Genomic DNA, 21,548 nt, shown 5'->3' on the forward strand with positions numbered 1-21,548 from the left:
CGAGTTGGTCCCAGGTCACCCTTCTTCCACCCAACCTGTTTCCCTCTCCTCCCAGGAATACAAGGAGCTCAAGGGGGATGGGCCTTTCACAATCTTTGTGCCACATGCAGATCTAATGACCAACCTGTCGCAGGTAACTCAGCCCCTGGAGCAAGGCTGGGGATTCTGGGGGGTGGGCACTGCCTGGGCAGAGGCGAAAGTCAGGGCACCCTTGTGCCCTCATGACTCCCACTCCAGGATGAGCTGGCCCGGATTCGTGCCAATCGCCAGCTTGTGTTCCGCTATCACGTGGCTGGTTGCCGGCAGCTGCGAAGCCAGGAGCTGCTAGAGGAGGGCTATGCCACCACACTCTCTGGGCACCCGCTGCGCTTCAGTGAGAGGGAGGTGAGCCCAGGCCCTGGTCCCCGACGTGGACTGTCCACAGACCAAGGACTCAGCTGCTTTCAAGGCCTGCACCTATGCCCTGTCCCCATGCCTTTAAGACCCTCTCACCTTCCCAGGGCCAGGGAGGCTTTAATGAGAGGGAGATGAGTCTGTCCCCGGACCCCACCCACTACCAGGGGCCAGTCCTGGGCTCAGGACTTCTGAGCTTGGCCCTGTGTCTGTACCGCTCCCACCAGCCAAGTCCGGTGGCTGTTTCCCTGGGTGGCTGTTTCCCTGGGCTGGAGGCAAGACCCACCCTCTGCCTTGACCCCGCCCACTTCCTGCCCCAAGACTCACCCAACCCAGGCTCTGCTCCCACCTCAGGCCCCACCCACAGCTCCCTGAGCACCCCACTAACTGGCTTTATTCAATCCCGGCCCCACCCCCAGGGCAGCATATACATCAATGACTTTGCGCGCGTGGTGAGCAGCGACCACGAGGCTGTGAACGGCGTCTTGCATTTCATCGACCGTGTCCTGCTGCCACCTGAAGTGCTGCACTGGGAGCCTGACGCTGCCCCAGTTCTGCGGGTATGACCTGGGTGTGGGCGGGGAGCTGGAAAGCAGGCGGCTAGGGGCCTGGGATCCTCCCTCCCCTCCTGACCTCACTGTTCACTGAGCGCCTGTCCCCAGAGAAACTTCACCGCCGCCGCGGAGAGCTTCGGTTACAAGATCTTCAGTGGCCTTGTGACGGTACTGCTCCTGTGTGTGAGCCTTTCAGTGTGTGCATATGTGCACGTTTAAGTGTGTATATGCAGGTGACTGTCAACGTGTGTGTTCACCTTTCTGTGCACAGGCCATATTTGTGGGCATGAGCATCCCAGTGAGCACAAGGGTGTGCTTATTTGTGCCCACATACCTGACAACTTGCATGTATGTCCATGTCTATTGGCCTGGGATGGCTATAGAGGAATGTGGCTGGTGGGGAGGTCACCTGGGTCCCTGGAGCCCCTCCACCTGCCCACCATCCTCTGACGGGCCTGACTGTCACACCTCTATCCTACTAGATGGCTGGCCTGCTGCCCCTGCTTCGAGACTCATTCCATAGGCCCTTCACAATGCTGTGGCCCACAGACTCCGCCCTGCAAGCCTTGCCTCCCGATCGCCAGGTCTGGCTATACCATAAAGACCACCGTGACAAGCTGGCAGCCATTGTGCGGGGCCACGTGATCCGCAACGTCGAGGTGGGTGCACTCCCAGACCTTGGTCCCCACTGCCTGCCACTGAGCCTGCCCTCCCAGCTCCAACTGTGGCTCCATCTGCTCAGGCCTTGGCATCTGACCTGCCCAACCTGGGCCCACTGCGCACCATGCATGGGACCCCCATCTCCTTCTCCTGCAGCCGTGCCCGGCCGGTGAGTCTGGGGAGAAAGTTTGAACGAGGGAAGCAGGAGGCAGGGGCCCTGGCACTGGGGGGGGGCTGCAGTACACCTGTGACCCCCCAACATACTACACATCCTCCACCTGCAGGGTGAGCTCACGGTGGGAGAGGAGGATGCCCGGATTGTGCAGCGACACCTGCCCTTTGAGGGGGGCCTGGCCTACGGCATTGACCAGCTGCTGGAGCCACCTGGCCTTGGTGCCCGGTGTGACCGCTTTGAGACTCGGCCTCTGTGGCTGGTGAGGGAGGCCACAGGCCAGAGGTGGATAGGCAGGGGCCTAAGCCCACCTGTCCTGTCCACTCACTTGAGCTTGCTGTTGGCCTCCCTTCCTTGCAGAAGGTTTGCAGCATTTGTGGGCTGGAACCACCCTGTCCTGAGGGCTCACAGGAGCAGGTAAGGGGTTGGGAGCCAGGTGGGGGTGGGGGTGGGGGCAGGGCCCAGGGCCTACCAAGGTCAGGTTTGCAGCCCGATTCCTCTTGGCCCAGGGCAGCCCTGAGGCCTGCTGGCGCTACTTCTCAAAGTTCTGGACGTCCCCTCCGCTGCACTCCTCGGCACTGCGCAGTGTCTGGGCCCGGCCCAGCCACTGGGGTCAGCCCCAAGGCCTGGGCAGGGGCTGCTACCGCAACTGTGTTACCACCACCTGGAAGCCCAGCTGCTGCCCTGGTCACTATGGCAGTGAGTGCCGAGGTGAGTGTTCTCAGGCTGTGGGTGCTGCTGGCTGGCTCCTCCAGCTCCCAAGGTGGCCAAGGACATAGTTCTGGCCGTTGTGCCTCAGGGTGTCAGGGTGGTCAGGGGCTGGGGGCGGGGAGTGGATCTTACCAGGTGAGAATGCTCTAAGAGCTGGGGTGGGTGTGTAGATGGTACAGGACCTGGTGGGGTGTGCTGGGGTCTGGGTGTTCTCCAGGGCGTGGGGACTTGGGTGGATTGCTGCTTCTGCAAGAGCCTCTGCTGCCGCTGGGTGGCAGATGGACCGTGTGGCTAGGCTGGGGATGCGTGTGTGCGGTTCCTGATGAGCGTCCCTGGCCCCACCTCTCTTCTCCCACCCTAACCCCTAGCTTGCCCTGGGGGTGCCAGCAGCCCCTGTAATGGCCATGGCACGTGCATGGACGGCATGAGTGGCAGCGGGAACTGTAGGTGCCGTTCGAGGTTTGCCGGGACGGCATGTGAACTCTGTGCCCCGGGTGCCTTTGGGCCCCTTTGCCAAGGTAGGCTGTCCTGCCCGACCCTGCTTTATCCTGCTCTCTAATCCCCATGGCCCATGTGCCAACACCATCCTGCCTGTCCCTCTCCCCAGCCTGCAACTGTACCTCCCATGGCCACTGCGATGAGGGCCTGGGGGGCTCTGGCTCCTGCTTCTGTGATGAGGGTTGGACTGGGCCACACTGTGAGGTGCACCTGGGTGAGTGGGCCCTGTGCTTGTGCCCACCCTGCACACTTGTATACACCTGCACACACCAGTGCATGCCCCAACTGCACACTGAGGTGGAAGGGGGTCTAGGAGGGCAGCCACTAACCTGGATGTGTGGGGTGGGCCCCGGGGGACAGAGCTGCAGCCTGTGTGTGCCCCACCCTGCGCACCCCAGGCCGTGTGCCGCGCTGGCCACAGCTGTGAGTGCAGCCTGGGCTACGAAGGAGATGGCCGCACGTGCACAGGTGAGCAGGAATGTGAGGTGGGAGGCCCCACTCCCCTCCCCTCCTGTCGCCTGGTCCAACCACCCTCTCGCTGCCTCCAGTGGTAGACCTGTGCCAGGATGGGCGTGGCGGCTGCAGTGAATATGCCAACTGCAGCCAGGTAGGCACAGTGGTCACCTGCACCTGCCTGCCCGACTACGAGGGTGACGGCTGGAGCTGCCGGGCCCGCAACCCCTGTGAGGATGGCCACCGCGGGGGCTGCAGCGAGCACGCTGACTGCCTGAACACTGGACCGGTGAGCAGGCGGGCAGCCAAGCAGCTGGGCGGGGGTGCCCCAATGAGCGGCTGCCCCAGTCCCTGAAGGGCGCCTACCTGCTCTGCTGTCCAGAACACACGGCGCTGTGTGTGCCACGCCGGCTACGTGGGCGATGGACTGCAGTGTCTGGAGGAGCCTGAGCCGCCCGTGGACCGCTGCCTGGACCAGCCACCACCCTGTCACGTGGATGCCGTGTGCACTGACCTGCACTTCCAGGGTGTGCTTCCCTGCCCTCTCCCAGCACCCCGGCTTTACCTCGGTGCCGGCCCTCTGACCATGCATCCCTGCCTTCCACAGAAAAACGAGCCGGTGTCTTCCACCTGCAGGCCCCCAGTGGCCCCTATAGCCTGAATTTCTCACAGGCCGAGGCAGCCTGTGGGGCCCAAGGAGCTGTGCTTGCTTCTCTCCCTCAGCTCTCTGCTGCTCAGCAGGTGCGCGGGGCCCAGGAGTCTGGAGCCAAGCCTGTGGGGGCCCCCTGAATTGGTCCTTGGGTCTCAGCATCTGTTTGTGCCCCTACAGCTGGGCCTCCACCTCTGCCTTGTGGGCTGGCTGGCCAATGGCTCGGCTGCCCATCCCGTCGTTTTCCCGGCAGCAGACTGTGGCGATGGTCAGGTGGGCGTGGTCAGTCTGGGTGCGCGGGAGAACCTGTCGGAGCGCTGGGATGCCTACTGCTACCGCATGCAAGGTACAGTCACCCACCACACCCCATCCTCGGCCCTGCTTTTCCCACTGACCCACTAACTCACTGCCTCTCCTGCAGACGTGGCCTGCCAATGCCGCGATGGCTTCGTGGGTGATGGGGCCAGCGTGTGCAATGGGAAGCTGCTTGATGTACTGGCCACCACTGCCAACTTCTCCACCTTCTACGGGGTGTGCAGGGGCCCAGGCTCAGGACCAGGGGGGTGGTACACCTGGGATCCCTGTGGAGAGAGCCTACCCACAACCCTGTCCCCACCATCTCAGATGCTACTGGGCTATGCCAATGCCACCCCGAGGGGTCTCGACTTCCTGGACTTCCTGGACGACGAGCTCACCTACAAGACACTCTTCGTCCCTGTCAACGAAGGCTTTATGGACAACCTGGTAAGTAGCAGGGGATGTGGGGAGAGCAGGGCCCAACTCTGCTCCCTCTAGCTGGCCCAAGCCAACAGGCCCTGCTTTGCCCACAGACACTGAGCGGCCCAGACCTGGAGCTACACGCCTCCAATACCACCTTCCTGAGCACCAACGCCAGCCAGGGTACCTTGCTTCCCGCCCACTCGGGCCTCAGCCTCATCATCAGTGACATGGGCCCTGACAACAGTTCTCGGGCCCCTGTGGTGAGTCTGGAGGCTGCCCCTCCCCTGCTGGCCCCAGCCCTCACTCACCCACTGGGCCTGATCCTGGTCTCCCTACAGGTCCCAGGGGCAGTTGTGGTTAGCCACGTCATCGTGTGGGACATCGTGGCCTTCAACGGCATCATCCACACTCTGGCCAGCCCCCTCCTCGCACCCCTGCAGCCCGTGAGTTGGCCAGGGGCGGGCAGAGTGGCAAGGGGTGAGGGGACCGCTCTCTGGCCAGGTCTCTGATGCTCTCCTCGTTGGCAGCGGGCAGTGGTGGCCCCGGAGGCCCCACCTGTGGCAGCAGGCGCGGGGGCGGTGGTAGCTACTGGAGCGCTCCTTGGCCTCGCGGCCGGAGCCCTCTACCTTCGTGCCCGAAGCAGATCCGCAGGCTTTGGCTTCTCTGCCTTCCAGGTAGGCTGGGCTGGAGACGGATGGGGTTGTTGGGGTCTGGGCCTACTGAGCTTGCTTGAGGCCTCTCACTACTCGCCTCCCTTCCCAGGCGGAAGATGACGCTGCTGATGACTTCTCCCCATGGCAGGAAGGGACGAGCCCAACCCTGGTCTCTGTCCCCAACCCGGTCTTTGGTAGCCATGATGCCTTTTGTGAGCCCTTTGACGTGAGTGCGGGGGCTGGAGGCTTGGGAAAGGGGACCCAGGGCCTGGTCTCAGCCCAGCCGCTAACAAACAAACAGTCCTCCCCTCAGGACTCACTCCTGGAAGACGACTTCCCTGACACCCAGAGGATCCTCGAGGTCAAGTGACGCAGCGGGTGCTGAAGCAGAGGCATGAGCAGGAGGGAGGCAGCTTTTATTGCCCAGAGTGGGTGGGACAGCAGGGGCTGGACCTGGTCCAGACAATAAAGGTACCCTCAGCGGATGTGGGCCATATCACCAAGGAAGGGTGTCTTCATGCATCCGGTGCAGAGCTGGTCCATCCAGAGCGGTGCCTCGTGCTGCAGGGGCGTGCGGCGGGGGTAGAAGGTGAAGTCCACGCGGTAGTTGAGCAGACAGCTGAGAGAGGCCATGTAGAGGTCGGAGAAGCGCACCAGGCGCCGCGAGAAGTAGGTGGGGTTGTGGAAGGTGCGAAAGATGCTCCCGAACTGCGCGTTGAACAGGGCCTTGGTGATGCACCTGGGGAGGGAGATGTGGGCACTCACAGGGGTGCTCCTGAGGGGGCTGGGCTGGGGCTTCTGCCCAGGCCCCACCACTCACCTCAGCTCCTGCCGCTCCTTCATCCAGGCGGCCAGCACCTGCCGAGACTCGGCATCCTGGTAGGTCTGGGGGAGACAGACAAGGGGTGCTCTGGGTGTGTGCGGCCAGGCAGCAGCCCCCCACCTCCCTGCAGACGTCCAGCTGCCCCCGCACCTGCATACGCTCCAGCAGCCCCGTGAGTGCCTGCTGCCATGTCAGCGAGTGCATGTACTGCTCCGTGTTGATGATGCGGATCTCTCGCTCCAGCTCAGGGATAATGGCACCTGTGCGCCAGCCGTGACGTAGCATGAGATCCTGGGGGGGCAGGGGGCAGGGCAGGCAGGGCTCAGCGCCGGCCAGGAGGTCCCCCTCCCCTCCCCACTGCGACCCATCCCTGCCTCCTGCCCTCACCGCCAGGTCACTGTAGAGGTGGTCTCCGAAGTAGAGCACACGGGGGCCTCGCCATTCCGTCAGACGCAGGAAGTCAAACAGGTTTCCCTGGGAAGAGATTGGCGGTGGGGGGGACGGGGCTAAGCCCAGTGTGCTGAGGGGACTCCCCCAGGGCTATTCTCCACCAGTCTTCCCAAATCCCCAGAGGCAGCAAGGCCCCTCTAGCCGGATGCTGGGCTGCCCTTTCCCGTGGCCTCGCTGTCCCCTCCAGGCTCTGGAAGGGGGTCTGCCTGGGGCAGGAAGGTCTCCTATAGGCCTGGCCTGGTGCCCTGGGCCTCCCCTCCCCGTGCCCTCACACCCACCCAAGCTAGAGTCCACTCTTCGTGGGAAACAAACTGCAGCAGTGACCCCATGGCCCTGAAGCAAGCAGGCCACCTCGGCCTGAGCCCAGAGGGACCCAGCAGACGAATGGCAGTCCTCACTGTGAGGCCGCCTGCCCCTCCTGCGCCAAAGCTGGAAAGAAGATGAAAAGAAGAGCCAGGCTCAAGCACAGCAGAGGAAGCTGGCAGGGGAGCAGAAACTGGGGCAGGGGTTTCGGGGTGGGGGGGGACACAGAGCAGGAGGTACAGCAGCCTCCACAGGGCAGGCGCCCACAGCCCAGAAGTGAGAAGACTATACACCCAGCAAAAAGGAGTTACTAGAAGCAGTCTGTGGGTGTGAGAGGCCTAGGGGAGGTGACAGCCATGGGGGAAACAGGTAGCTGTGAAGGGCTTAATGGTTGAAATAAGCTCAAGCAGAGAAGGTGAGGAGCAGGGGGCCCGGAGCAAGAGGGAAGTACGAGCGGGTGGGGTGCTGAGGATGTGCCAAGTCAGGCAGGAGGGAACCTGAGGTCCAGCAACAGGAGACGGGGAGAGCAAAGACGGCGAGAACCACGCACACAATGAAATTTCAGAACATCAGGCATACAGAAGTCTAAAGCCTGCCAGAGAAGAAAAATCAGTGCTCCCCACAAAGATGCATGACCCTCCTCAGGCTCAGCCAGGATGCCATGACAACAGGGAGCATCAGCCTCAGAGCCGAGGGGTAAAGCTGGTGCCCAAGGGGGCCGCCGACAGTTGGGGGCCAGCAGGGTGGAAGGCTGACCAGTTGGCAGGGGTGAAGGGCTGGCATCGGGCGGCCCGAGGCTGCTCCCTGTGGCTGTCACTGGCCCGACTGCTGGCTTCCTCCCTGCCCCCAGCTTCTGGAACCTCCATCTCCCAAGAAACCCAGCTCAGCCAGGATTTCTGCATTCCATCCAGAGCCAAATGCCTTAATCACCTCCTGCTCACAGCCACCTGACACTTCCCCACCAAGCACAAGGCCCCTCCTCATCTTCCTAGCCAGCCAGGAAAGGGGTCTCCTCACCCCCAGCCCAGCTCAGGGGCCCCAACCAGGCTCATCTGGCTGCAGCAGAGTGCTCAGCCCCAAGCGAAACCAGGGCCATTTATTGGGCACTTGGCGAATGCCCGGAAAACCTAAGAGCTTTACACCACCACTCAAGTAGAGTATTATATACCTCTTTTACAGACGAGGAAAGCACAGCACAGAGAGGCCGAGCAATTGGGCCAGGCCCTGGGAGCCACTTCCTGTGAGGGGACAGAGCCACAACAGAGGTGTGGTGGCTGGTCAGGGCCCAAGAGGCCACGCGGCAGCCCTGCCACAGCCTGGGGCCGTGGCTGGGCCCTGGGGTCCCTACCAGGTGCAACTCCCACCTAGATGCCCCTCACCTGCCGATAGATCTTGCCCTTTTCCAGGCGGGTGATACGGTCCCAATGCAGTGAGCCCTTCTCATCAAGTTTTCTGAAAGGCCTAGGGTGGGTTGAAAGGCCTAGAGTGGGGTTAAAGGGCCTGATTTCCAGTCTGTGGCAGGACCACAGGCTGGACACCTCCCACTCTGCAAAGGCCCACCTGCTCACCTGCCCATCAGCAAGGGGGTGCCCCCACCCCAGGCACACAGGGCGGCAAGCAGAGGCCAGTCCCCGCTCCCTGGGCCCATTGCCCCTGCCAGGCCCATACTTGCGCCGGTCGGTGAAGAAGCTGGGCTTGTCTGCCTGGACGATGACCACGTCGAAGAGTTGGCGCCAGTCGGCACCCACCATGTGCCGCATCCCCTTGTCCCTGGGCAAGGGTGGGACAGAGTGGGACAGGTGGCAGGTGTCTGAGGGAGGCTCCAGGCCTGCCCACCCCAACTCAGGCCCCTGCCCTGCTCCCTCCTCCCACGGGTTGGGGGGCACAGGGGTGCTCACACGAAGCTGAAAGGACTGTTGGTGATGAGGAACAGCTGTTTCCCGTGCGCCACCAGGCGGCTCAGGACGGCGAATGTCTCATCCCCTCGCAGGATGTACTTCTCTAATGGGGGGAGATGGGAGCTTGTGAGGGCCAGCCCTGCACCCTGCCCAGGCAGGCCGCAGCAGGGCAACCATCCCCCCTTACCCATGTCCTGCTCGATCCACTGGTACATAAGGCCCTTCACGTGCACATCTCGGATGGCGTCCTGGGGGCAGTGGAAGACAGTGAGGCCACAGTGGAGCCCAGGAGGACCTGCCCTGCTGTGGCTGGACTTCACCTTCCCTGCCACACTGGGCGGCAGGCCTAGCGCCCTCACCGTCACATCCTTATAGAGGTGTGCTTGGTCAAACTCCAGGCCATGGCCCAGGAAGTGGTCCACCACGCAGGAGAGCAGTGCCATCTCTGGCAGCGAGAAGATGTCCATGAACTGCTTGATGGAAGGACCCTGAGGAAGGACCACTGACTCAGCAAGCCCCAGCTCCGGAGACCCAAGAGCTCCAAATCTGTCTTGGGACACTGGTGGAGGGGCATAGCCTGTGGATCAGGGCTGGCCCACCAGGGTGTGGGCACTGCCTCCCAGGGAGCCAGCACCCACCGTGAGGTCATGGAGCTGGCTGCCCTGGGCAGTGGCAGACAGAGTGAGTACCTTGCCATAGAAGCCACTCATCTGGTACAGTGGGATGTGCTGGGTGCCCCCATATAGGTTGATCACCTCTTCGTCTGGTACAGGCTGAAGGCCCCTGGGTGGATGCAGAGATCACCAGTTTGAAGTGGTCCTGGAGCAGCAGGCTGGGGTGGGGTCAGGGCAAGATCAGCACTGACCTGTAGGCTGTCCCCAGTTGCACATAATGGAAGGCATCAATCTTCATCAGAAGACTCTGAGGGCACCAAGGGAGTAAGATGGGCAATGAAGGAGTTTGCCATTAGCTCTGAGCCAGCCTTTGCTAGCCCCCATGCTGAAGCCCCAGATGGATGGTACCAAGGGTATCATGTGCACGCCAAGAGGAAGCTACAGCTTTGAGGCCAACGAGTAGAAAGATGAGCACCGCGCCCGCCCGCACAGCAGACGGGAGGCTAAGGAAGTAGTTCTGATATACATCCAGTCAGGAGGGGCCAGGGAGTCTGGTCTAGCCACTCACCTTCTGAATATCATAGTGGAGGCCACGGATGGCAAAGCTGGGGTTGTAGTCATACTTTCGAATCCCCTCCGGGTACTGTCGGGAAATCAGGTCAGGCCTGAGCCAGCAGGACTGACAGACCTGCTGGCTGGGCAGCTGCCTCGGGGGATCAATTCAGCCACCCATCCAGGGGCGCCCCAGGATCCGGCCTGGGACCCCTACCTGTTTGACCTCACCTTGTAGTGCTCAATCAGGATGTCACGGGCGGCAGTGAAGATCTCTGGGTGCAGTGTGTCCGCATACTGGGCCAGTGTGTAGTCATAGTCGAAGCCGTAGACCTCGACATCGCGCAGGCTGATCTCGTTGTTGGCATAGATGGCCGCTGGGTTCAGGAGACTGCAGACCTCAGGAGGCAGGAGGTCTAGAGGAAGGAGGTGTAAGTATAATGAGAATAATCAGGAAACACCCTAAAATGGTACTCTTAGCTCAATGCAGCATTAGGTCAAACTGAGGCTCAGAGAAAAGTCACTCGCCCAGGGTCACATGGGTGGGGTAAGGACCCTATGGGTCCTGGATTATACCACCGCCTGCCGCCTACCAGTTGCTCTGAGCCATGCCTCGTCCAGATTCTCATAAGCCCCATGGGACACTTGGCTATGCTCTGACACTTTCCACCTTGCCTGAAGCTGGGGTTGGGACTTAGGAACATTATCAAGGTGAGGGGTACTGGGTAGCTCCGCTGCTGCTCAGGGCCCCAGCTCTGTGCACCTGCCACAGGTCTCACAGTGAGGCCCCTCTAATCGGATTTCAGCTGCCCACCAGCCCACGTAATGACATTCACTGCCCCGGGACTGAGCAGGACCCTGTGGGGCTCCTGGGTACAGAAGCCTTTCTGTCCCCCGTTTCTTGTTTACAGGGAACAGACTACAGCCTCCATGACCTTCCCCGGGTTCCAAAGGGCAGATTTGAACAGCTGCTAGTAGGGAAGGGAAAGGATGGGGAGACAAGTGAGGAGCAGCCAAGAAACAACCTGAGGCAAGGTTTGAGGAACCAGAGAAGCTCATCAAGATTAGGAGACCAGGGCTTCCCTGGTGGCGCAGTGGTTAAGAATCCACCTGCCATGCAGGGGATATGGGTTTGAGCCCTGGTCCAGGAAGATCCCACATGCCACGGAGCAACTAAGCCCGTGTGCCACAACTACTGAGCCCGCATGCTGCAACTACTGAAGCCCATGTGCCTAGAGCCTGTGCTCCACAACAAGAGAAGCCACTGCAACGAGAAGCCTGCGCACCACAACGAAGAGCAGCCCCTGCTCACCGCAACTAATGAAAGCCCGTGCGCGCAGCAATGAAGACCCAGTGCAGCCAAAAATAAATAAATTAAAATAAATTTAAAAAAGAAAAAAAAAAAGATTAGGAGACCACCTGAGGCAAGATTAAAGGAGTGCAGACCCTGCACACACCCTCATCAGCAACCCCACCCTTGAATGATTGCTATAAAAACTCCTCACCAATTCCTCCCCGGTTGGGAGATAGTTTTTTGGCACAGGAGCCTGCTGTGTCCCCCTTTGCCGGCCAAAGCAATAAAGCTATTCTCTTCTACTTCACCCAAAACTCTGTCTCTGAGATTCAATTCGGCACTGGTGCAGGGAGGCTGAGTTTTTAGCATCAAATTTGGCACCCAACATGGGGCTGACTCGCAGACAGTCCTGGTCGGGGGCGGATTCCCTTGCTTGACTGGACGCTCCAAGATTTCCTCCATGACAGCCTCACTCAAGAGTGGCTGAAGAATTCCTTTAGAGGCCAGATCACCTGGGACCCTTGCCTGGGAAGGCTGAGCCCCAGTCATACCCCATCGGCCATCCTGGCAGCTGAAACTCGAGGCAAGACTAGACAGTGGAAGAGTGGTCCCGCTAGGGACCACCCTAGCGGCTGCCAAGGCCATGTTGCCTTGAGGACGTTCCTCTCTTCCTCCTGCCTGGACCACCCTGGACTTCCAACTCCAAGGAATTATTTTGGGGAAGCATAAAAGTAGCATTTGGGATGTCATGACACCTCGGCTAGCATTTGGGGAAGTCCCCCAGGGTGTACTCCGTGGGCACTTTGACCCCGTTTGGGGGAACCTTGGTTCCCATTTGGGGGATTCTCTATTCCAGGAAATCCCATCTGAGAGGCATGCCGCTTGGGCAGAGGTCACGGGCTAAGTGGGACTAGGAAGCCCATTTGGTTTTGGTTTCTGTTTGGGTTTTTGGTTTCTTTGGTTTGAGGCTTCTGTTGCTGGCTAGGATTTTGGTTTGTTCTTGGTCTGAGCGTGAGTGTTCTTTCAATCAAACATGGGAAGTGCTTCTTCTTCGATTCCATCTGATAGTCCCCTGGGGAAAATTCTGGCAGACTGGTCAACCTATAGCTATCAACCTATGACTAAAAAGAATGAGATTCTAGTGTAATTCTGTTTGGCCAATGAACATTCTTAAAAGTAATGAGAGGTGGCCTTTGTGTGGTAGCCTAAGTTATTATTCTATTCTTCAGCTAGAATCGTTTTGTCACAGGAACGGAAAGGCTGGGAATTCTCTCCACTCCATCTGGGTAGCCACTCCGGGCTCTCCAAGAGCCAACTCTGGGTTGGTTCTTTTTCAAGAACTGAGCCAATCTGTTTGAAAACCTTTGTCTGGGAGTTCAAGCAGAATTTTTAAACTACACCTCCTCTAATTTTCTGTGTGGCCATAGCTTATCTGTCGTTTGTGCTTTTGTGTGTATTGTTTTGGGGTGAGCCACTCTGGCTTGCGCAGGGTGGGAAAATTCTACCTGCTCATTGTGAGCCACTTTGAATTCTGTCTGGGAGTGGAAATGCAATCTTTGGGCTACACCATGTCTGATCTTTTGTTTGTGGGACCATGTTTGTTGTTTGTATGTGTGTGTGTCAGTACTTGCACTGACCGGTTGAGACATCTTTCGTGAATAACAGAGCTCACGTGTGACAACATCAGTGTATCCTTCCCTATTGCGTGGGGCTTTGCCTGTGGAGGAATGTTGGTTGGGATTTTCCCTTTTGGACTAGCTTTGTTATAGGTGACCAGAGCTCTGTTCAATCTCTGTACACCCCCTAGGGTATTTTTACAAAACTGGGAGCTCTTCAGCTATGCTCCCATGAAAAGGAATTGGTATTTCTTTTTCAGGTATTAGGATGAATTGGTATTAGGTTCTCAGGAACACATGTTATCTAGACCATCTCTAGTTCCTGAGACTGAAGAAGAAGGGCAGGGGAAAGAAGGCCTTATTAAACTCAAGTGGAAAAACTGAGAGATCTCTGGTTCTGTCTTTATGTAGAAGTTAACTTGTAAATGAGCTCTGTTTAATTGACTTAAAAGTAAGAGCTTACAAGTTAAATCTAAATGTCTAAAAAATTGGCCAATATAAATTCTGGACCACACGATCTGGGAAATATTCAATACTGAATTGATATCTGTTACTGAAGGTAGCTTAAGCTTGTTGGTTTAATTAATATAGACATGTCTATTCTTAGAATCATCAGTGTTAAATAAAGCAAACGAGGTTAAGAGTTTTTGGGTAGACTTCCGGGGAAGATGGCGGAAGAGTAAGACGCGGAGATCACCTTCCTCCCCACAGATACACCAGAAATACAGCTACACATGGAACAACTCCTACAGAACACCTACTGAACGCTGGCAGGAGACCTCAGACCTCCCAAAAGACGTCCTCTGGCGACCTACACACAGAGGTGGGGCCAAATCCAAAGCTGAGACCCAGGAGCTGTGAGAACAAAGAAGAGAAAGGGAAATCTCTCCCAGCAGCCTCAGAAGCAGCGGATTAAAGCTCCACAATCAACTTGATGTACCCTGCATCTGTGGAATACATGAATAGACAACGAATCATCCCAAATTGAGGAGCCGTGTGGATGAAAGGTTCTTGGTGCTGCAGCCAGGAGTCAGTGCTGTGCCTCTGAGGTGGGAGAGCCAACTTCAGGACACTGGTCCACAAGAGACCTCCCAGCTCCACATAATATCAAATGGCGAAAATCTTCCAGAGATCTCCATCTCAACACCAGCACCCAGCTTCACTCAATGACCAGCAAGCTACAGTGCTGGACACCCTATGCCAAACAACTAGCAAGACAGGAACACAATGCCACCCATTAGCAGAGAGGCTGCCTAAAATCATAAAAAGTCCACAGACACCCCAAAACACACCACCAGACGTGGACCTGCCCACCAGAAAGACAAGATCCAGCCTCATCCACCAGAACACAGGCACTAGTCCCCTCCACCAGGAAGCCTACACAACCCACTGAACCGACCTTAGCCACTGGGGACAGACACCAAAAACAACAGGAACTACGAACCTGAAGCCTGCAAAAAGGAGACCCCAAACACAGTAAGATAAGCAAAATGAGAAGACAGAAAAACACACAGCAGGAGAAGGAGCAAGATAAAAACCCACCAGACCTAACAAATGAAGAGGAAATAGGCAGTCTCCCTGAAAAAGAATTCAGAATAATGATAGTAAAGATGATCCAAAATCTTGGAAATAGAATAGACAAAATGCAAGAAACAGTTAACAAGGACCTAGAAGAACTAAAGATGAATCAAGCAATGATTAGAAACACAATAAATAAAATTAAAAATACTCTAGATGGGATCAATAGCAGAGTAACTGAGGCAGAACAACGAATAAGTGACGTGGAAGATAAAACAGTGGAAATAACTACTGCAGAGCAGAAGAAAGAAAAAAGAATGAAAAGAACTGAGGACAGTCTCAGAGACCTCTGGGACAACATTAAACGCACCAACATTTGAATTATAGGGGTTCCAGAAGAAGAAGAGAAAAAGAAAGGGACTGAGAAAGTATTTGAAGAGATTATAGTTGAAAACTTCCCTAATATGGGAAAGGAAATAGTTAATCAAGTCCAGGAGGCACAGAGAGTCCCATACAGGATAAATCCAAGGAGAAATACGCGAAGACACATTAATCAAACTGTCAAAAATTAAATACAAAGAAAACATATTAAAAGCAGCAAGGGAAAAACAACAAATAACACACAAGGGGATCCCCATAAGGTTAACAGCTGATCTTTCAGCAGAAACTCTGCAAGCCAGAAGGGACTGGCAGGACATATTTAAAGTGATGAAGGAGAAAAACCTGCAACCAAGATTACTCTACCCAGCAAGGATCTCATTCAGATTTGATGGAGAAATTAAAACGTTTACAGACAAGCAAAAGCTGAGAGAGTTCAGCACCACCAAACCAGCTTTACAACAAATGCTAAAGGAACGTCTCTAGGCAAGAAACACAACAGAAGGAAAAGACCTACAATAATGAACCCAAAACAATTAAGAAAATGGGACTAGGAACATACGTATCGATAATTACCTTAAATGTAAATGGACTAAATGCTCCCACCAAAAGACACAGATTGGCAAAATGGATACAAAAACAAGACCCATATATATGCTGTCTACAAGAGACCCACTTCAGACCTAGAGACACATACAGACTGAAAGTAAGGGGATGGAAAAAGATATTCCATGCAAATGGAAATCAAAAGAAAGCTGGAGTAGCAATTCTCATATCAGACAAAATAGACTTTAAAATAAAGACTACTAGAAGAGACAAAGAAGGACACTATATAATGATCAAGGATCGATCCAAGAAGAAGATATAACAACTGTAAATATTTATGCACCCAACATAGGAGCACCTCAATACATAAGGCAAATACTAACAGCCATAAAAGGGGAAATCGACAGTAACACATTCATAGTAGGGGACTTTAACACCCCACTTTCACCAATGGACAGATCATCCAAAGTGAAAATAAATAAGGAAACACAAGCTTTAAATGATACATTAAACAAGATGGATTTAATTGATATTTATAGGACATTCCATCCCAAAACAACAGAATACACATTTTTCTCAAGTGCTCATGGAACATTCTCCAGCATACATCATATCTTGGGTCACAAATCAAGCCTTGGTAAATTTAAGAAAACTGAAATTGTATCAAGTATCTTTTCCGATCACAATGCTATGAGACTAGATATCAATTACAGGAAAAGATCTGTAAAAAATACAAACACATGGAGGCTAAACAATACACTACTTAATAACGAAGTGATCACTGAAGAAATCAAAGAGGAAATTAAAAAATACCTAGAAACAAATGACAATGGAGACATGACGACCCAAAACCTATGGGATGCAGCAAAAGCAGTTCTAAGAGGGAAGTTTATAGCAATACAATCCCACCTTAAGAAACAGGAAACATCTCGAATAAACAACCTGACCTTGCACCTAAAGCAATTAGAGAAAGAAGAATAAAAACACCCCAAAGTTAGCAGAAGGAAAGAAATCATAAAAATCAGATCAGAAATAAATGAAAAAGAAATGAAGGAAACGATAGCAAAGATCAATAAAACTAAAAGCTGGTTCTTTGAGAAGATAAAATTGATAAACCATTAGCCAGACTCATCAAGAAAAAAAGGGAGAAGACTCAAATCAATAGAATTAGAAATGAAAAAGGAGAAGTAACAACTAACACTGCAGAAATACAAAAGATCATGAGAGATTACTATAAGCAACTCTATGCCAATAAAATGGACAACCTGGAAGAAATGGACAAATTCTTAGAAATGCATAACCTGCCAAGACTGAATCAGGAAGAAATAGAAAATATGAACAGACCAATCACAAGCACTGAAATTGAAACTGTGATAAAAAATCTTCCAACAAACAAAAGCCCAGGACCAGATGGCTTCACAGGCGAATTCTATCAAGCATTTAGAGAAGAGCTAACACCTATCCTTCTCAAACTCTTCCAAAATATAGCAGAGGGAGGAACACTCCCAAACTCATTCTACGAGGCCACCATCACTCTGATGCCAAAACCAGACAAAGATGTCACAAAGAGAGAAAACTAGAGGCCAATATCGCTGATGAACATAGATGCAAAAATCCTCAACAAAATACTAGCAAACAGAATCCAACAGCACATTAAAAGGATCATACAGCATGATCAAGTGGGGTTTATTCCAGGAATGCAAGGATTCTGCAATATATGCAAATCAATCAACGTGATACACCATATTAACAAATTGAAGGAGAAAAACCATATGATCATCTCAATAGATGCAGACAATGCTTTTGACATAATTCAACACCCATTTATGATAAAAACCCTGCAGAAAGTAGGCATAGAGGGAACTTTCCTCAACATAATAAAGGCCATATATGACAAATCCACAGCCAACATCATCCTCAATGGTGAAAAACTGAAACCATTTCCTCTAAGATCAGGAACAAGACAAGGTTGCCCACTCTCACCACTCTTATTCAACATAGTTTTGGAAGTTTTAGCCACAGCAATCAGAAGAAAAGGAAATAAAAGGAATCCAAATTGGAAAAGAAGAAGTAAAGCTGTCACTGTTTGCAGATGACATGATACTATACATAGAGAATCCTAAAGATGCTACCAGAAAACTACTAGAGCTAATCAATGAATTTGGTAAAGTATCAGGATACAAAATTAATGCACAGAAATCTCTGGCATTCCTATATACTAATGATGAAAAATCTGAAAGTGAAATCAAGAAAACACTCCCATTTACCACTGCAACAAAAAGAATAAAATATCTAGGAATAAACCTGCCTAAGGAGACAAAAGACCTGTATGCAGAAAATCATAAGACACTTTTGAAAGAAATTAAAGATGATACAAATAGATGGAGAGATGTACCATGTTCTTGGATTGGAAGAATCAACATTGTGAAAATGACTCTAATACCCAAAGCAATCTACAGATTCAATGCAATCCCTATCAAACTACCACTGGCATTTTTCACAGAACTAGAACAAAAAATTTCACAATTTGTATGGAAACACAAAAGACCCCGAATAGCCAAAGCAATCTTGAGAACAAGAAACGGAGCTGGAGGAATCAGGCTCCCTGACTTCAGACTATACTACAAAGCTACAGTAATCAAGACAGTATGGTACTGGCACAAAAACAGAAAGATAGATCAATGGAACAGGCTAGAAAGCCCAGAGATAAACCCACGCACATATGGTCACCTTATCTTTGATAAAGGAGGCAGGAAGGTACAGTGGAGAAAGGACAGCCTCTTCAATAAGTGGTGCTGGGAAAACTGGACAGGGACATGTTAAAGTATGAGATTAGATCACTCCCTAACACCATACACAAAAATAAGCTCAAAATGGATTAAAGACCTAAATGTAAGGCCAGAAACTATCAAACTCTTAGAGGAAAACATAGGCAGAACACTCTATGACATAAATCACAGCAAGATCCTTTTTGACCCACCTCCTAGAGAAATGGAAATAAAGACAAAAATAAACACATGGGACCTAATGAAACTTAAAAGCTTTTGCACAGCAAAGGAAACCATAAACAAGACCAAAAGACAACCCTCAGAACGGGAGAAAATATTTGCAAATGAAGCAACTGACAAAGGATTAATCTCCAAAATTTATAAGCAGCTCATGCAGCTCAATAACAAAAAAACAAACAACCCAATCCAAAAATGGGCAGAAGACCTAAATAGACATTTCTCCACAGAAGATATACAGACTGCCAACAAACACATGAAAGAATGCTCAACATCTTTAATCATTAGAGAAATGCAAATTAAAACTACAATGAGATATCATCTCACACCAGTCAGAATGGCCATCATCAAAAAATCTAGAAACAATAAATGCTGGAGAGGGTGTGGAAAAAAGGGAACACTCTTGCACTGCTGGTGGGAATGTGAATTGGTACAGCCACTATGGAGAACGGTATGGAGGTTCCTTAAAAAAGTACAAATAGAACTACCATATGACCCAGCAATCCCACTACTGGGCATATACCCTGAGAAAACCATAATTCAAAAAGAGACATGTACCAAAATGTTCATTGCAGCTCTATTCACAATAGCCCGGAGCTGGAAACAACCTAAGCGTCCATCATCGGATAAATGGATAAAGAAGATGTGGCACATATATACAATGGAATATTACTCAGCCATAAAAAGAAACGAAACTGAGCTATTTGTAATGAGGTGGATAGACCTAGAGTCTGTCATACAGAGTGAAGTAAGTCAGAAAGAGAAAGACAAATACCGTATGCTAACACATATATACGGAATTAAAAAAAATGTCATGAAGAACCTAGGGGTAAAACGGGAATAAAGACACAGACCTACTTGAGAATGGACTTGAGGATATGGGGAGGGGGAAGGGTAAGCTGTGACAAAGCGAAAGAGAGGCATGGACATATATACACTACCAAACGTAAGGTAGATAGCTAGTGGGAAGCAGCCGCATAGCACAGGGAGATCAGCTCAGTGCTTTGTGACCGCCTGGAGGGGTGGGATAGGGAGGGTGGGAGGGAGACGCAAGAGGGAGGGGATATGGGAACATATGTATATGTATAACTGATTCATTTTGTTATAAAGCAGAAACTAACACATCATTGTTAAGCAATTATACTCCAATAAAGATGTAAAAAAAAAAGTTTTTGGGTAAACTCTTTATGAATAAGTATTTTAGGAATGTCTACTTAAGAATAATCTCTCCTGATGCTTGGTAACTTAAAATTGTAGAGTTGTGCTAAATTAAGTTAAATGATGGAAGTTTATTGAATAGGTAGGCCATTTCCAAGTAAAATAAGGTACTGAAACATTAATTACTGAATACTGGCTTCCTTTGCAGAGAGACTAAAGGTATTTAGGAACTAAAGGTATTTGGTGCCACCCTGTGATTCTGTAGAAGAAAGCACATGTCTGGGACTTCCCTGGTGGTCCAGTGGTTAAGAGTCTACCTTCCAATGGAGGAGATGCGGGTTTGATCCCTGGTTGGGGAACTAAGATCCCACATGCTGTGGGGCAACCAAATAAGGCCACACGCTCTGGAGCCCGCGTGCCACAACGAGAGAAGCCCCGCTCGCCGCGAAGAAGAGCACGCATGCCACAACTAAGACCCGACACAGCCATAAATAAATAAATAAATATTTTTTAAAAAAGCACGTGTCTTTAGACATTATTGGTATTTATGTTTATAAATCTACAGAGTGCTGAAGACAATTCACTGTTGCTTAAGGAAAGTAGGTTGTGTGTTTTTAACAAAAGATGGTATGAGGAATGGCACTGCATTTTCCTAAGGAAAAAAAAAAAGGGATTTTTGCCCTAGAGCTGGTTGATTTTGAATGGAAAAGGGGCAAAATGTTTACAGAAAGTTGTAGAAGATCTGCGGAAAAGGAAAAGGAAATTTAGTTGGGTAAATGAATTTTGTTGGGAGTGGGCTGGGACAAGACGATTTGGTTTCTTCCTCTAAAGTTTTCTTGAAATACTGCTTTTGATAACAGCTTGTGAGTTCCTTTGCCTTTAAGTGATCTGTATTCACCTTTAAAATCTTTTCACTTTGGTTAAGTAAATAGCATTGTTTGGCAGTTTCTAAAAGTTCTTTTGACCTCCAGCTAACTTTGAGATGCTTCAGAGGGCCCCTGAGGCATCTCAGAGAGAGACATTTAATTAAGATTTGGTACAAATCAAATGTAATCAGTTGTAATTCTGGTTATTGTAACCAAGTTTCTTTATCGATTACATTGTAATCAGATGTTTAACTGCATCCTTTAAGTCCTTCTGTCATTTATAGACAGTTATTGTACTCTGAAGCTTTTGCAGAAGTGCTTCATCTTCAAGATTTATGCGAAGGACCTTCTGACAAATATAAGTCTCTCATAAATTTCATATCATACCACTGAGCTGGGTCTACTGCTTAAGGCACATGTACAATGCTTGTGTGACAATTGGGTATAAATGATAAAATGTATGTCCTATAAAATGTTTCCTCATTAACATACCTCTGAGCTTGTTCAGGATACCTGATCAGTTTTCCCCCAGTGTGGATTAACTAGGCAAATATAAAGGAGGCCTAGTATGGAGGGACATGATCTACAACCAGGTCAAACAGCTGTATCACCCCGGCATTGGGGGACAGCTATTTTGATTATCAATGCTTTCTACTGAAAGATTTGCAATCAGAGGGAAAATGATGAAAAAAATCTGCATGTATTGAGGTGTGGGGAAGTCACTGGCTTATACATGGTTTAACTTTAAAAAAAGGCCTGTTTTGTGGCCTTTCAGACATGCATTGTACATCTGCTTTGACAATGAGGAGGGGAGTGCATTTGAAAGTCAAAATGGAGTAACTATGGTAAAACTAATTGACCATTGTATATGTGATTTCGGACATATTCCTGTATTGCTGCGAACTTGAATTTTCTGAGCTACATCAGACTTGGGATGCCACAGGGATTTAAAAATTCCCCTGCCCTCTTCAACGAGATTTTGGCTAAAGATTTACAAGGATTGCACGTGGATCAAGGTTGAGTAGAGGCCTTCCCAGCCAGAACAGAAAAAGTATCAGAAGTGA

At 51.7% G+C, this 21,548-nt stretch overlaps 2 protein-coding genes across 12 annotated transcripts in view; one reads left to right on the plus strand and one right to left on the minus strand.

Annotated features, from left to right (window-relative positions):
- The window catches only part of STAB1 (stabilin 1), a 27,261-nt gene extending 21,178 nt beyond the window's left edge, over nucleotides 1-6,083 (plus strand). For 3 of the 10 annotated variants that reach the window (XM_060111626.1, XM_060111631.1, XM_060111633.1), the window contains 22 exons: nucleotides 56-133; nucleotides 238-384; nucleotides 813-953; nucleotides 1,056-1,130; nucleotides 1,430-1,606; nucleotides 1,690-1,776; nucleotides 1,892-2,041; nucleotides 2,140-2,196; nucleotides 2,289-2,490; nucleotides 2,859-3,008; nucleotides 3,098-3,202; nucleotides 3,349-3,456; nucleotides 3,537-3,730; nucleotides 3,824-3,968; nucleotides 4,049-4,182; nucleotides 4,271-4,436; nucleotides 4,512-4,621; nucleotides 4,715-4,834; nucleotides 4,921-5,253; nucleotides 5,338-5,484; nucleotides 5,573-5,689; nucleotides 5,777-6,083. In XM_060111626.1, coding sequence (XP_059967609.1) covers nucleotides 56-133; nucleotides 238-384; nucleotides 813-953; nucleotides 1,056-1,130; nucleotides 1,430-1,606; nucleotides 1,690-1,776; nucleotides 1,892-2,041; nucleotides 2,140-2,196; nucleotides 2,289-2,490; nucleotides 2,859-3,008; nucleotides 3,098-3,202; nucleotides 3,349-3,456; nucleotides 3,537-3,730; nucleotides 3,824-3,968; nucleotides 4,049-4,182; nucleotides 4,271-4,436; nucleotides 4,512-4,621; nucleotides 4,715-4,834; nucleotides 4,921-5,253; nucleotides 5,338-5,484; nucleotides 5,573-5,689; nucleotides 5,777-5,833 — 3,000 coding nt within the window. In that variant the 3' untranslated portion in view covers nucleotides 5,834-6,083. Of the gene's footprint in view, nucleotides 1-55; nucleotides 134-237; nucleotides 385-812; nucleotides 954-1,055; nucleotides 1,131-1,429; nucleotides 1,607-1,689; nucleotides 1,777-1,891; nucleotides 2,042-2,139; nucleotides 2,197-2,288; nucleotides 2,491-2,858; nucleotides 3,009-3,097; nucleotides 3,203-3,348; nucleotides 3,457-3,536; nucleotides 3,731-3,823; nucleotides 3,971-4,048; nucleotides 4,183-4,270; nucleotides 4,437-4,511; nucleotides 4,622-4,714; nucleotides 4,835-4,920; nucleotides 5,254-5,337; nucleotides 5,485-5,572; nucleotides 5,690-5,764 lie in introns of those variants that run through there. The other 7 variants (XM_060111629.1, XM_060111632.1, XM_060111627.1 and 4 more) reach the window with 7 other exon arrangements.
- Nucleotides 5,863-21,548, minus strand: part of NT5DC2 (5'-nucleotidase domain containing 2) — a 23,726-nt gene continuing 8,040 nt past the window's right edge. For both annotated transcript variants that reach the window (XM_060111637.1, XM_060111638.1), the window contains exons 2-14: nucleotides 10,335-10,519; nucleotides 10,120-10,194; nucleotides 9,803-9,858; nucleotides 9,627-9,720; nucleotides 9,297-9,425; nucleotides 9,125-9,185; nucleotides 8,938-9,040; nucleotides 8,708-8,809; nucleotides 8,419-8,500; nucleotides 6,674-6,760; nucleotides 6,437-6,577; nucleotides 6,284-6,348; nucleotides 5,863-6,202 (exon numbers count right to left, since the gene is read on the minus strand). In XM_060111637.1, the coding sequence (XP_059967620.1) occupies nucleotides 5,941-6,202; nucleotides 6,284-6,348; nucleotides 6,437-6,577; nucleotides 6,674-6,760; nucleotides 8,419-8,500; nucleotides 8,708-8,809; nucleotides 8,938-9,040; nucleotides 9,125-9,185; nucleotides 9,297-9,425; nucleotides 9,627-9,720; nucleotides 9,803-9,858; nucleotides 10,120-10,194; nucleotides 10,335-10,519 (1,442 nt within the window). In that variant the 3' untranslated portion in view covers nucleotides 5,863-5,940. The remainder of the gene's footprint in view (nucleotides 6,203-6,283; nucleotides 6,349-6,436; nucleotides 6,578-6,673; nucleotides 6,761-8,418; nucleotides 8,501-8,707; nucleotides 8,810-8,937; nucleotides 9,041-9,124; nucleotides 9,186-9,296; nucleotides 9,426-9,626; nucleotides 9,721-9,802; nucleotides 9,859-10,119; nucleotides 10,195-10,334; nucleotides 10,520-21,548) is intronic.

This window comes from Mesoplodon densirostris, chromosome 10 (assembly GCF_025265405.1).
Source record: "Mesoplodon densirostris isolate mMesDen1 chromosome 10, mMesDen1 primary haplotype, whole genome shotgun sequence".
NCBI lineage: Eukaryota > Metazoa > Chordata > Mammalia > Artiodactyla > Ziphiidae > Mesoplodon > Mesoplodon densirostris.